The 13,524-nt window shown below is 39.2% G+C and overlaps 1 protein-coding gene across 1 annotated transcript in view; it reads left to right on the top strand.

The window, feature by feature from the left end:
• Nucleotides 1-13,524, top strand: part of LOC119942767 (transformation/transcription domain associated protein) — a 160,482-nt gene that overhangs the window by 105,144 nt on the left and 41,814 nt on the right. Inside the window, exons 57-60 of the mRNA XM_038763700.1 lie at nt 6,175-6,366; nt 9,389-9,584; nt 10,392-10,657; nt 11,245-11,345. Of these exons, the coding sequence (XP_038619628.1) occupies nt 6,175-6,366; nt 9,389-9,584; nt 10,392-10,657; nt 11,245-11,345 (755 nt within the window). The remainder of the gene's footprint in view (nt 1-6,174; nt 6,367-9,388; nt 9,585-10,391; nt 10,658-11,244; nt 11,346-13,524) is intronic.

Raw genomic sequence — 13,524 nt, 5'->3', positions numbered from 1 at the left:
CCAACTTGGTGCGCTTGTATCCTCCCCAGCGCTTAGTACAGTGCCTTGCTCATAGTAAGCACTTAACAGATTCCTAATAAAGTAAAGCTGCTTGTGACTTTGAGCTGCCCTCATCACCTCACTGCTAGTTTTCTTGCACCTTCATGAGCCATTCATTCCCTTCCCACCTCCAATCTCCCCACCACCAGTTGGCAGTCAATCAATCAACCAGTGGTATTTATTGAGAATTTACTGTATGCAGTGGGAGAGGTGATGATTTTGAGGGATTGATGGACCAGAAATGCCATCTTTCAGGCAAGCAGATGACTTGGTGGTAAGTCTAATGGGACATGGCTTCAAAAAATATTCAGGCTCTTGTGTAGTGCAGACCCCACTAAAGTTAGTTGGCCATGTGTTCTAATCCCTGATCTCTTCAGATTCCGAGGAAAGAAAACAAAATCTAGAATCCACTAAAAGAAAGTAACTTTCAGAAACAGGCTTCCTGCTTCTAAAGAGGCACTGCACGCTGTACAGTTATCACCCATAAATTGGCTTCATTGGCTTGACATGTTGCTAATTGAAAGAAAAGGAAAGACCTGAATGAGCAACAAATGGAAGAATTTGCCCTGTGTAAATACCAGATTTAAAAGACTCAAGGGCACTAATTCTTGGCTTAGACTGCTAATCATGCCAACAGATATTATTTCTGGGGTAAACACATCCCAGGGGAGTATGTTAAGATAATTAACATGTTGTGGAGCATTGAAACCAAGGCTGCAGGCTGTTTATAACCAATGGGGAACTATGCGCTGAGCATGCAATCAAAATACAACCTTTTAAGGTTTTCTTAATTTATTAATGTTAGCTATCAAGGGATATGGCATAAAGAAGCCTTTTCTATCTCAGATGAAATATTTATAAAGCAGTATAATCAAAAAACTGTACAACTCATGGGGTAAATGATTAGTGGGTGAAAATTGTAAGAGGGTTTGATCCACTAGTGCTCATATCATGAGAAACCTCTTTAGATGGCATACTATCATTGGATTTTCATCCCTAAATACTTCCAAAACAGTTATTTTCCATTAGTTTTTTTTGGGGGGTTGATCTTTTGTACTTTTTCTTGAATATTCGTGAGGGTCATGCTGAATTTTATGTAACTGACGAAGGAAGGAGAAGGGCTGATATTTTAGGCAGAGATATTTTCCTCCCTTCAGGAAAGAAACACATCTTTCCAGTCTACAGGGAGCTGGATAGGGGTAATTTCAGTGATTACTAACTGTCTCTTTCTCTTCTCCCTTTCTCTCTCTGTCCTCCTCCTCCCACCCTCTCTCTCCCCCTTCTCTCCCTTTCTCTCTCTCTCTCTTTCTCCCTTTTTCTCTCCTCCCTTTCTCTCTCTCTCTCTCCCCCTTTCTCTTCTCCCCTTTTCTCTCTCTCCTTCTTCTCTCTCTCCTTCCTTTCTCTCTCTCTCTCTCACTCTCTCTTTCTCCCTCCCCCTCTCCTCTTTAGGTATCTGTGTGTATATGTAAGTGCACACAAATTTCTTGGGTGTTTTTTTTTCTTGAATGGAGGGGAGGAAGTTTACTTAGCAACTGTTTTTTGGGTGATAATAATTTTCTAAAATGTCTTTTTGAAATTAAGAAATGAACAGGCCAATTCTAGTCTTTATTTTTATAATTCAGAAGTGATTGAATCATGTCTTTTCAGATTAGGAGGGAATTTGCTCTAGTGTTTGAGATCCTGTGGTGAGTTTTAACTGAAAAAATTATTGCAATTCTAAATATTATGTTTCTTTTTAAAAAGAAGCTAATTGGTAAAGAACTTGGACTTGAAACCCAGTGTATAGTTGGATAGGGATAAAAGCTTTACATGTCTGGGCCAAGTATCCTATTTCTCGAAATAGAATGAATTGAAATAGTGTCATGGTTTCAAACAGTTTCTAGTTCTTTATATTATATCACTAAGAGGGAGAAGCAAAAAATGGCAGTAGGCATTGTGGGTAACAAATGTAACAGGGCTGCTGGAGAGCTTGTTAGTCATTGAGTGGACACACATTTACACAAATCAAAGTCTCACCTTGAGGAGTGCCATCCTAGAACCCTAAGTCCAGTTCAATTTGTCTTTAATTCAGTGATGTTTGTTATTAAGTTGGTTTCCAAGATATTTTTTTTTAAATAGGTTATTTTAGGCATCTGAAATCTTCCATCTAATTTTGCTCAAGTTTTAGAATAGAGCAAGGACTAGGGTCTGTGCATTGGCCAAGCAATGTACAAACTGTTGTAGACTGAAAGTAATTGGTCAAATTTATTGTTTACCAGTGACCTTCTGGATGCATTTAAAGTTCATTATTTTGCTCCAACACCACAATTGGCTGAATGACAAATCCTTGTAGATCACTTAACCCCCCTGTCTTGCCATTTTCAAGGTCTCATTTAGAGTACATGGCTCTGTGCTATCTATATGCCTGATAAATGTATGCTTCATAAGTTCTAGACTGTTGGTAGAGAAATTGGAAAGAAACTTACTGCTTTTACGAAGTCTGAAGCACTTAAGCAATTTCCTGACCACCTGCTGAAAATGTAATTTAAAAGGACTTGTTAGTGTAAAATTAACTCCTTTACTATTATTTAAAACTTTGCTAGTGATTTTTGTCTATTTCTGGAGCTACAGTGCCATCTTAGTTTTACTTAATGAATGGGGAAGGTTGTGTTTGGAGGTAATTCTCAAGTTTTAAAACCAAGTTTGAATCTTCTTTGTTCCTTACAAAAATGAAACTCTTGAACATGCTTTCTTAGTTTATGCAGCCTGTGGAAACTGTGTTTTCTAGCTTATCAGTTTAACATTACCAAATCATAGGGGAAATGTAATTTTGTTTCCAATCAATAAATCATATTTATAGAGTGCATACTATGGTGCAGGGCACTGTACTCAGCGCTTGGGACAGTGTAACAGACTTGATAGACACATTCCCTGCCCACCAGGAGCTTACGGTCTAGAAGGGGAGACAGACATTAATATAAAAAAATAAATTATGTATATGTACATAAGTTCTGTGAGGCCGGGAAGTAGGATTGAATAAAAGGAGGAAGTAAGGGTGACACAGGTGGAGTAGAAGAAAAGGAAAAGAGTGCTTCATCATTGAAGACCTCCTGGAGGCAAAGTGCCTTCAATAAGGCTTTGAAAGGGGGGAGAATAATTGCTGGATTTGAAGAGGGAGGGTGTTGCAGAATGTGGCCTAGTGGTTGGCCACTAGATAGGTGAGATCGAGGTACAGTGTGTAGGTTGGTTTTAGAGGAGTAAAGTGTAAGGGCTGAATTTTAATAGAAAAGTAGTGAGGTGTGATAGGAGGGGGCCTGGTAATTGAGTGCTTTAAACTAATGGTAAGGGGTTTCTGTTTATGGTGGTCTATGAGCAATTATTGGAGGTTCTTGATGAGTGGGGAAATATGGACTGAAGGTTTTTGTGGAAAAATGATCCGGGCAGCAGAATGAAATATGGACCAGAGTAAGGAGAGAGAGGAGTTAGGGAGGTCTCTACAGAGACTGATACAGTAATCAGGGCAGATGGAATTAGTGCTTGGATTAATGTGGTAGCAATTTGGATGAAAAGGAAAGGATGGATTTTTAGTGATGTGGAGGTTGAACCAACAGGATTTAGTGATTGAATATGTGGGTTGAATGAGAGAGAAGTCAAGGATAATGCCAAAGTGACAGACTAGTGAGACAGGAAGGACAGTGGTGTTGTCTACAGAGATGGGAATGTCCCCAAGAATTGTTGCTTTAGTCTTGATGGTTTTCTCAATTTGTCCAAAATTATTTCCTTTTGACTGTAAATTTTTCCTTTTCAGTTAAAAAAAAAAAAAGCAACACATGCATTTGTTTTAAACAACACTTCTTAAGGGGTTTGGAGACCTATATCACTCATAGGGCATCCTAAAATCCTAAAACTAGGATTTAGTTTCTGCTTGAAAGGCACAATAGAAAGTGGATGTGGTTGAGAGCTATCCACTGAAATTCTAAGCCAAGAACAGCCTTGCAAATAGGTCTGCTAATACTAGGCCTGAAAAACTGCCATCAGACATTATTGTCATGACTTTGGAATGACTGGGAAAATGATTGCCAGGTGATAGATGGAAAAAATTATCTGCAAGGTAGTAGGGCTCGTTGAGTTTAAATCATTCACCTTTTAGCAATGCCAGTAGCTAGAATTGATGATCAGGCTTAAGTGTCACATTCGTTTGGACTGGCTTTATTTTAAATTTCCTGTGACTTAGCTTAATGTGGCCAAAATCAGCAAAATGCCCTATCTACGAGTTTGTCAGTTGAAACGCAAGAGTTCACCTTAATTAAGAGGCTTATCTTATTTATTTTTTGTAACTCTAAATATGTAAAATATATACTCAATTCCACAGTAGAATTTAAGCCTTGAGTAAATTTAATATATCTGACAAGCTGTACTGTGATAGTTTGTAGGTTGAAGAGAACTGGCAGCTACCGGTGACTGCAGATATGCTTGAATGGAATTTTTTTCAGTAATGAGACATTTATTAACTGAAGAGAAAAGGCAGAAATAGAAATGGAATTTCTATTTGGTCAGATCATGTAAAATGTCATGAAATAGTATCAGGTTCTGAAAGAATAATGGCCTATGTGCTGATAAATGGACCATTTTCATATATATTTTTTCTTTTCTACTGCCACATCAAAGTTTGTTGTGTTATACCTCAGACCATTTAGGGCTTTCTGGAATTCTGGTGTTTGTCCCTAGAATGACCTCTGTTTATCTTTCTGAATCAAAATAATTTGGGTGATCTATTGGAAGTGTACATTAGGCAAGGCAATCAGAACATTTGGAGGCCTTTTCCACCACCCAAAAAATCTTCCATTTGCGGTCAGGGTTCGTGTCTCCTGTCTCTTCTGTCCTCTCAAATGCCTAGTACAGTGCTCTCCCAGAGTAAGTACTCAAATTCCCTTGATTGATTGAAAGCCCTGCTTCAGTTGTTGCAGCAGTGGTGTGTGAGGCCAAGTTGGTGGTTCAGATGGTAGCTCAAGAAACCAAGCAGGTGGTGGTGAGTTGTGGCAGGGCCAGGTAAAGAGAGATGGGGCCACAACACAATCTTCACCACTATTTCAGCTGTGATGGCAGTTGTGGGAAAGTTGTTCTGCTACAGCAACTGCTCTTACTCTCTCCTCCAGCTTTCCTCATCCCCATGCCTAATTCATTTTCTCTCTATGGAGTGAGGGAATGGGATGGAGTGTGAATGGGTTTCTTTGCCTGTGTATGTATTTGCTTCTTTCTTTGGATATTTGTCTCTCTCTAGTGCCTGTCTCCTATTCCTCATTTTTTCCCTACTAGTCTTGATCTTTTGGCCCTAATGTGTGTTAACCATGTCTTCTCCCGTTCCTTAAGCTATGGAAAATGTGATCACATTAGCAGTGAAAATCAAGTGTAAAAGAGGCAAGCCATTGACTTGTCACAATTTGAATACAAGAACAAAAGTTATTTTTCATTATAAACAGTAAGTTGCATGGTTTTAAATGACAGTGAATATAGCTGTTTTTTTGAAATGATTCGAGGAACACTGTGAGAGACATGTGAAGTCAGTCCCTAGGTGACACTTCTAGACCAGAGAGAATCAAGCTTCTTTCCAAGGTCAGGCAATAGAATTAAAATTGAACAGGATTCAAATATAAATGAAGATGAATATGTTTCCACCAGTGGGCTGACTTCATTCATTCTGTCATTTATTGAGCACTTACTGTGTCTTATTGAAGGCACATCTCCTTCAAGAGGCCTTTCCAGACTAAACCCTCTCTTCGTCCTCTCCCATTCCCTTATGTGAGCCCACTGTTGGGTAGGGACTGTCTCTATATGTTGCCAATTTGTACTTCCCAAGCGCTTAGTACAGTGCTCTGCACATAGTAAGCTCTCAATAAATACGATTGATGATGATGATGATGATGATGATGTGTCAACTTTGCACATGGATTTGCACCCTTTTTTTCACCCCTTCCTCAGCCCCACAGCACTTACATACATATCTGTAATTTATTCGTATTAATGTCTGTCTCCCACTCTAGACTGTAAGCTCATGGTGGGTAGGCAACATATCTTCCAACTCCGTTATATTGCACTCTTCCAACTGCTTCGCACAGTGCTCTTCGCACAATAAGCATTCAGTTCTTTTACTACCAGGTGGAGCTGAGTTGTCCAAAAGAGATGGCCTGGAAAGTCAACATGTACCGAGGATATCTGGCTATTTGCCATCCTGAAGAACAGCAGCTCAACTTCATTGAACGCCTCGTTGAAATGGCTAGTAGCTTGGCCATTCGTGAATGGCGAAGGCTTCCCCATGTTGTGTCGCATGTTCACACTCCCCTTCTTCAGGTAAGATAAACATTTTGTGTCCTAGTAGCCGCGGTTGCCGTGAGCCAGTCAAATGACTTTCCCAGAGTCATACAGCAGGCCGGCCACAGAGCTGGGGTGAGAACCGGTTTCTTTTGACTCCAGGACCAGTGTTCTTTCTACCATACCATGCTGCCTGGAAGGTGTATAATGAGTATTAGTGGCTAGTATTTGGATGCACTTACTTGCAAAAATTCCAGCCCACACTAAGTCTGCTTGGATGAGAACATTTTTCTCAAATTTAACAGTCAGCCTTGGCATTAAAACTAAAAGCTCGAGGGCTTCATCTGTACATTGGAGCCAAAAACCCTCTTTCAAAGCTTCTTTCGTTTAAGGTCATTGTGGACAGGCAAGGTGTCTACCAACTCTTTGTATTGTACTCTCCCAAGTGCTTAGTATAGTACTCTGCCCACAGTACGCACTCAGTAAATACCACTGATTGTGTATTTTCTTTGACAAATATAAAGCACTTTTCGAAATAAAAACTGTAGCTCAAAAATGTGGGTCATTTGCTTAATCTGAAACCAAAGGACGTGCAAGTTTGAACTACTTAGACTGGGCTCCATTTAACAGACTTTAAATTGAGGATATTAAGTGTAAATACATAGAAATAGAAAAAGAACAGTTGTGCTGCCTTTTAAAGTATTTTCTTGATTCACTTTAACTCAACTTGAAAGCTGTGGTATTGCCAACTATATTGTTGGAGTTCCTGAAATAACCAAGGATTAATATTTCCAAATAAAGTATTTAAAAGACTTGCATGGCATCAATTAAAAATGGTATTTTAAAAATAATCTTTATGCACATTCTTAGAGTAGAAATGATAAAATAGGCAGCAAATGACAAAGGTACAAACCCAGCAGTGAATTTGCACTGCAGTAATTCCTTTCTACATCAGATAGTAGGTGATTAAATTCCTACAAGAAAATTAAATGTACATGATGAATGGGAGTAGAATGAAGGTTAAGCTATTGTGTGAGCTGATACTGTGATGATTGTGAAAAATGTTACTTTACATAATTTTATTTTGTTTCAAGAGTTGACTTTGAAGTGTTTGATATTTGAACAGTATTTTATTTCGCTGATGAACAGTTAATATGACTGTTGTCTTATTCTTTTTTCCTGGAAGAGTGGTTCGGAGAATAGTACATTAGTTTTATTATGTTGCAGGTGATTAACTTCCAGTTAAATTTACAAGTCTTCTCTGTAGTGGTTTGGCAGTTCAAAGTGTTTGCTGTTTTCATAATGTGTCTGCTGCCAACTTCTGCTTATTTTTTTCAGGTTTTTGAAGAATGAATAGCCTTCTCCAACTAAGCCCTCATATCCTCTATTGCCTCTCCTTATCTGCATCACTTTGGATTTATTACCTTTAGTCACTCCCACCTTCAACACTTATATACATACCTGTAGTTGATTTCAATGCCTGTCTCCCCCTCTAGACTGTAAACTCCCTATGGGCAGGGAATGCCTACCAACTCTTTTTTTGTTTTGTTTTGGTAGTTTATTTGTATGGTGTCTAAGTGCCAGGCATTGTATTAAGTGCTGGGGTAGGTATGTTCTAATCAGGTTGGACAAAGTCACAGGCTTTAATCCCCCGTAAAGATGAGGTAACTAAGGAATAGAGAAATTGAGTGATTTGCCCAAGGTCACAAAGCAGACAAGACAAGTGGTGGAGCCGGGATTAGAATACAGGTCCTTCTGACTCAAAGGCCCATGTACTATCCACTAGGCCACCCTGCTCCTCTTCCATTTACGTTGATTATGCCACAGCTTGATAAGGAACTAGACCTGAAATTCCTGTAAGAGCGGCATAGCCTAGTGGATAAGCGTGAGCCCTACAATTTATGTATTATCTTAATACAAAATCAATAGATTAATTACCTCTAATTTTACATTTATTGCAATTATTGTCAGGGTTTACATTTTTATAAATGATAATAAAAATTATAATGATACAATTTAAGTGCTTACGATGTGCAAAGCACGGTTCTAAGCGCTGCGGGGTGGTTGGTACAAGGTGATCAAGTTGTCCCATGTGGGGCTCACAGTCTTAATCCCCATTTTACAGATGAGGAACTGAGGCTCAGAGAAGTTAAGTGACTTGCCCAATGTCACACAGCAGACATGTTGTGGAGCCGGGATTAGAACCCATGACCTCTGACTCCCAAGCCCGGGGTCTTTCTACTGAGCCATGCCGCTTCTCTGCCATAAATGAACTGACAGGCTGAAAATTATATTTAGCTTAGGTACTGTTTTTTCCAGGTTTTTTAGAATTAAAAATTACGGTACTATAATTCTCTCATTCAGTTGTATTTGAGTGCTTTCTATGTGCAAAGCACTGTACTAAGCTCTTGGGAGAATACAATATAACAATAAACAGACACATTCCCTGTCCACAATGACGTTAAAGGAAACAGACATTAATATAAATAAATAATTACAGGTAAGTATGTAAGTGCCTTGGGGCTGGAGGTGTTAATTCACTTTTTTTATATATTACTGAAGAGTAAATAAATCTGATACTGATTCAAAGTGGGATTTCATTAAGAGGTTTCTGTTGTACCTTAATGAATTCTTACTTAAAACATTCTATTTAAAAGCTTAAGAACCCATGTTATTTTCCCCATGTATTAGTTCTTATATACATTACTGCGGAACATATTACAAGCCCTATTGCCTGAACAGTGTTGTGTAAAGTTGTGGTTAGGGAACGTGTCTACCAACTCTATCATATTGTACTTTTCCAAGTGCTTATATAGTGCTCTGCACACAGTTAGTGCTCAATAAATTTGCTTTATTGATAAAGCTTGTGAAGTTTCATCTATCCCCCTGAATGCACAGAATTGAGAGGTGTGCATGACTGAGTCATTTCCTCATAAGGCAAGGAGGAGACCTTTTTGAAGCACAACAGAGCTCTCAATGAAATCGATTGCAGTTTGGTTTTCCTAGCATTCATCTGTAAGAAAACTTTTTTTTTTTTGTAATTTCCATTTCTCCCATTTAGGCAGCACAACAAATAATTGAACTTCAGGAAGCAGCGCAAATTAATGCAGGTTTGCAGCCAACTAACCTGGGGAGGAACAACAGCCTGCATGACATGAAGACTGTGGTAAAAACCTGGAGGAACAGGTTGCCCATTGTGTCAGATGATTTATCTCACTGGAGCAGCATTTTCATGTGGAGGCAGCATCATTATCAGGGTAAATCTACCTGGTCCAGCATGCATTCATCATGTAATTTTCCAGACAACCCATTGTTTTTAAAAAAGACTGATGCTTTCATTATGTCACATTTTTCTAGTTAGAACTGAGTCCCTCTAGACTGTAAGCTCACTGTGAGCAGGGAACATGACTGTTTACATTGGTATTCTCCCAAGCGCTTAACACAGTGCTCTGCACCCAGTATGCGCTCAATAAATGCGATGGAATGAATTAATGAATGAATGAATCACACAGATGACCTTCTCAGTAGTGGCGAGAATCATGTGGTGCCAGGTAATGTTCTACCTCAGGCCTTTGGTTCTGGCTTCCATTTTTGTTTCTTGCCACTGAAGGTGAGCTAGAGCTACTGATGGGAATCCCAGGTTGATGGTGGTTTTTCAAGGCAGCATTTGTGCCCTAGTTACTATAGGAAGTTAGATTTAGCGTACTTCTGTTGTACTCTCCCAAGTGCTTAGCTCAGTGCACTGCAAAGAGGAAGGCCCTAATAAATGCAATAAATACTATTGATGGACCGATTATTATATTCAGCACAATGAGTTAGGCGTGTTCATTTTTGAATTGAAATGATTCAAAAGCAAAAGGCAGAATGAGTTTGAATCCATCCCAGTTTCCATTTTCAAGCGCCTAGTAGAGTGCTCTGCACATAGTAAGTGCTCAATAAATACGATTGATGATGATAAGCCATTTGTCATAATTATGAAAATCTTCAAGTACTGTGTTTGGCCTCCTTGATTCTCCTGTGTAATTGTTGTAGCTGTACTAAAAACTCATTCCTTTACTTTCTAGCTATTGTAACCGCCTATGAGAATAGCTCACAGCACGATCCCAGTTCTAACAATGCCATGCTGGGAGTCCATGCGTCAGCTTCGGCAATTATCCAGTATGGAAAAATCGCTCGGAAACAAGGGTTGGTCAATGTGGCGCTAGACATTCTAAGTCGTATTCACACGATTCCTACTGTACCAATTGTGGATTGCTTTCAGAAGATTCGACAGCAAGTCAAGTGTTACCTCCAGCTGGCTGGAGTCATGGGCAAAAATGAATGTATGCAGGTACAGTAGTGCCAAGTTGAATTTCCAACTAATGTATTAGTAATAAGCTGTAAGAAAATACGTATAGTGTTTGAAAGTATAGTTATGACAAAGGTGCATATTCTACCTTTAAAATCATTTTAATTTAAGGGCAAAAGTCAGTTAAATTTGGTCCACAAGGAGCATTATGTAATGTTATTTTATAAGCTTTGTTTCATCCCCAGTTTTTCTAGTCAAGGTAAAAATATTTACAAAATTCAAGAATTAAATGCATATAAGTAATTAATAGCACAATGGAGACTATATCAGCATAAGCAAGTGAAAGACAGGGAGAAAAAATGGAGAGTTAATAATGCAGAGCTAAGGAGTTAGTGCTATAGTTTGGCAATTAGTGACTAGGTTAAAATATTTTTTAGTATTAGATAATAGACCAGTGATTGAAGATAAGTGCAGTGTCTTCAGAATTCATTTTAATGATGATCCCTTAGAAGCCGGATTGCAAGGAGATCACTGTCTTAACAGATCATCTAAGGAAGTCGTTTATTTGTTTTAAGAGTTTGGCATGTGTGTGAATTTTTTTTCCTTCTCCCATGCAATTCCTCTAACAGGGGCTTGAAGTTATTGAATCCACAAATTTGAAGTACTTTACAAAGGAGATGACGGCTGAATTCTATGCACTGAAGGGAATGTTCTTGGCTCAGATTAACAAGTATGTATTCTGAAATAGATACATTTTCTGAAAAACCGTGGGGAAATCAATTTACAGATTTTTGAGATTTTTTTTTTAAACAGTAGTATTCACATCCAGTCCTGTCAACAAAATTGATCAGTGCAGTGTGGCCTGTCAGAGAATTGGACCAGCATATATATTCTGCTTCTGTTGCTTGGCCGTTGTCTCTTCTTCCTGTGTTTCAATGGTCTTCCAAGAGGGTTCCCTGAGACAGCTTGCCCCTTGATGCCACAGCTGGCTGTACTCTGGGCATGTCCAGATACTGCCCATGGACAGCCCCTAGTGCTAACTCCACCCTTCCACCCTGCCCTGGTACCCAACTCCAGGGGGTCGTGGTGACATGCCCACATACATTATAGCTAAGGGAAATGGGAGAATATAGGGATATGAACATAAATGCCGTGGGGATGGGGGTGAGGTGAATTATCAAGTGCTTAAGGGGTTCAGATCAAGTGCATAGGCATTGAAGAAGGGAGGGCAAATAGGAGAAATCAGGGATTAGTCAGGACTCTTGAAGGAGATGTGAGAAGCAGCATGGTTTAGTGGATAGAGCATGGGCCTTGGAGTCAGAAGGTCATGGGTTTTAATCCAGGCTCCACCACTTGCCTGCTGTGTGACCTTGGGCAAGTCACTTCAGTTCTCTGGGCCTCAGTTACCTCATTGTAAATGGGGATTGAAACTGTGAGCCCCAGATGGGACAGAGGCTGTGTCCAACCCGATTTGTTTGTATCCACTGTAACACTTAGTACAGCGCCCGACCCATATAAGCAATTAACAAATACCGTAATTTTTTACGTAGGGCTTTGAAGTTATGGAGAGTAGTGGTCTGTTGGATGTGAAAGGGGAGAGAGTTGCAGGCCAGAGGGAGAATGTGGGCAAGGGTTCAGTGGCAAGACAGGCGAGAATAAGGTGCACTGAGTAGTTTAGGACTAGAGGAGCAAAGTATGTATGTTCGTTTGTGGTAGAAGATCAGTTAGGTAATGTGACAGCTGAGTTTGTGTCTTTTAAAAAGAAAAAGAAAGAAAGAAAAGGAGGCTATATCTGAGGTGGTGGAACCATTGTTTCTAGTGGGGATTTGATTGGGTCTGAACAATGAGAAATGCTATAGCTGTTATTTTAATCGAGCTTATCAAAACCAGATGGTCTTGTTCTTTAATAAAAATACAGTGTTTTCATTGTCACATTGAGGTTAAAAATAATAAAAATGTTTAGTGAGAAAATGGTAAGATTGTTTTACTAATGGTGAGCAATCTTCATACAGTGCTCTGCACACAGTAAGCGCTCAATAAATATGTTGAATGAATGAATTCCCCACATTTCTAAGGCTCATTATTGTTAAGTCTAGTGTAGTCGTGTACATTATGAGAGCGAGTCCTCGAGACAATTGAAACTAGAAGTATCTTAGGAAAAAATGAAAGCTATACAACTTCTATTCCATAATCTTAAATACTTACTGAACACAGGGTTCAGGATTCCAAGGTAGTTGATCTGTCTGGAAATGGGATGAAGTCATCAGTGTGGCGAGGCATTCAAGTGTGTGGGAGACTAGGACTTTGGTTTTAGAATATATACTGTATATATAATAGCCAGTTGCCTTTTGTTTCCAGAAAAAAAAATATGGAAAATGTAGTACTTGATGGTTTATCCAAAATGCATCTGATTGTCAGACTCCTCTTAATGCCACAGCTCTGAGGAATTACTGACACCTTTCCAAGTCGTAAACGTATTAGGAAAGCTAGAGGTTACAGGGGAGGATACAGGCATCTACAGGTGAGGGTGCACGCATCCTCCTTTGCCCCTTATTCTGTGAACAAGGTGATGGAAGTAACATGGAAAGAGTCCTCAGAGGTGTCAGGGTGATCAATAACCCAGGGAAGAGGGAAGAAAGCAGAAGCTCATGACAAATCCTGTTGTTAGAAATGGAAAGTAGTGATAAAGTGAGTCATTTATCAGAGTGCTTCCAAAATAATCTGTGCCAGAAAGGCACAAGCTAGGTCATAGAAAGCTGTTAAAGGAAAATAAAGTGTCTGTGTATTACTGAGGCTAATTAGCTTTTTATTAAGCTATGATAGACAAGGTTATTAGCATCATCTTTTTCATAATGCTAGTCATTTTAATTACACAGTTTTAAGACCCCTAATTTTTTTTCCGTAAAATA

This window comes from Tachyglossus aculeatus, chromosome 21 (genome assembly GCF_015852505.1).
Source record: "Tachyglossus aculeatus isolate mTacAcu1 chromosome 21, mTacAcu1.pri, whole genome shotgun sequence".
Classification (NCBI taxonomy): domain Eukaryota; kingdom Metazoa; phylum Chordata; class Mammalia; order Monotremata; family Tachyglossidae; genus Tachyglossus; species Tachyglossus aculeatus.
This window is presented reverse-complemented; position numbering and strand designations above follow the sequence as displayed.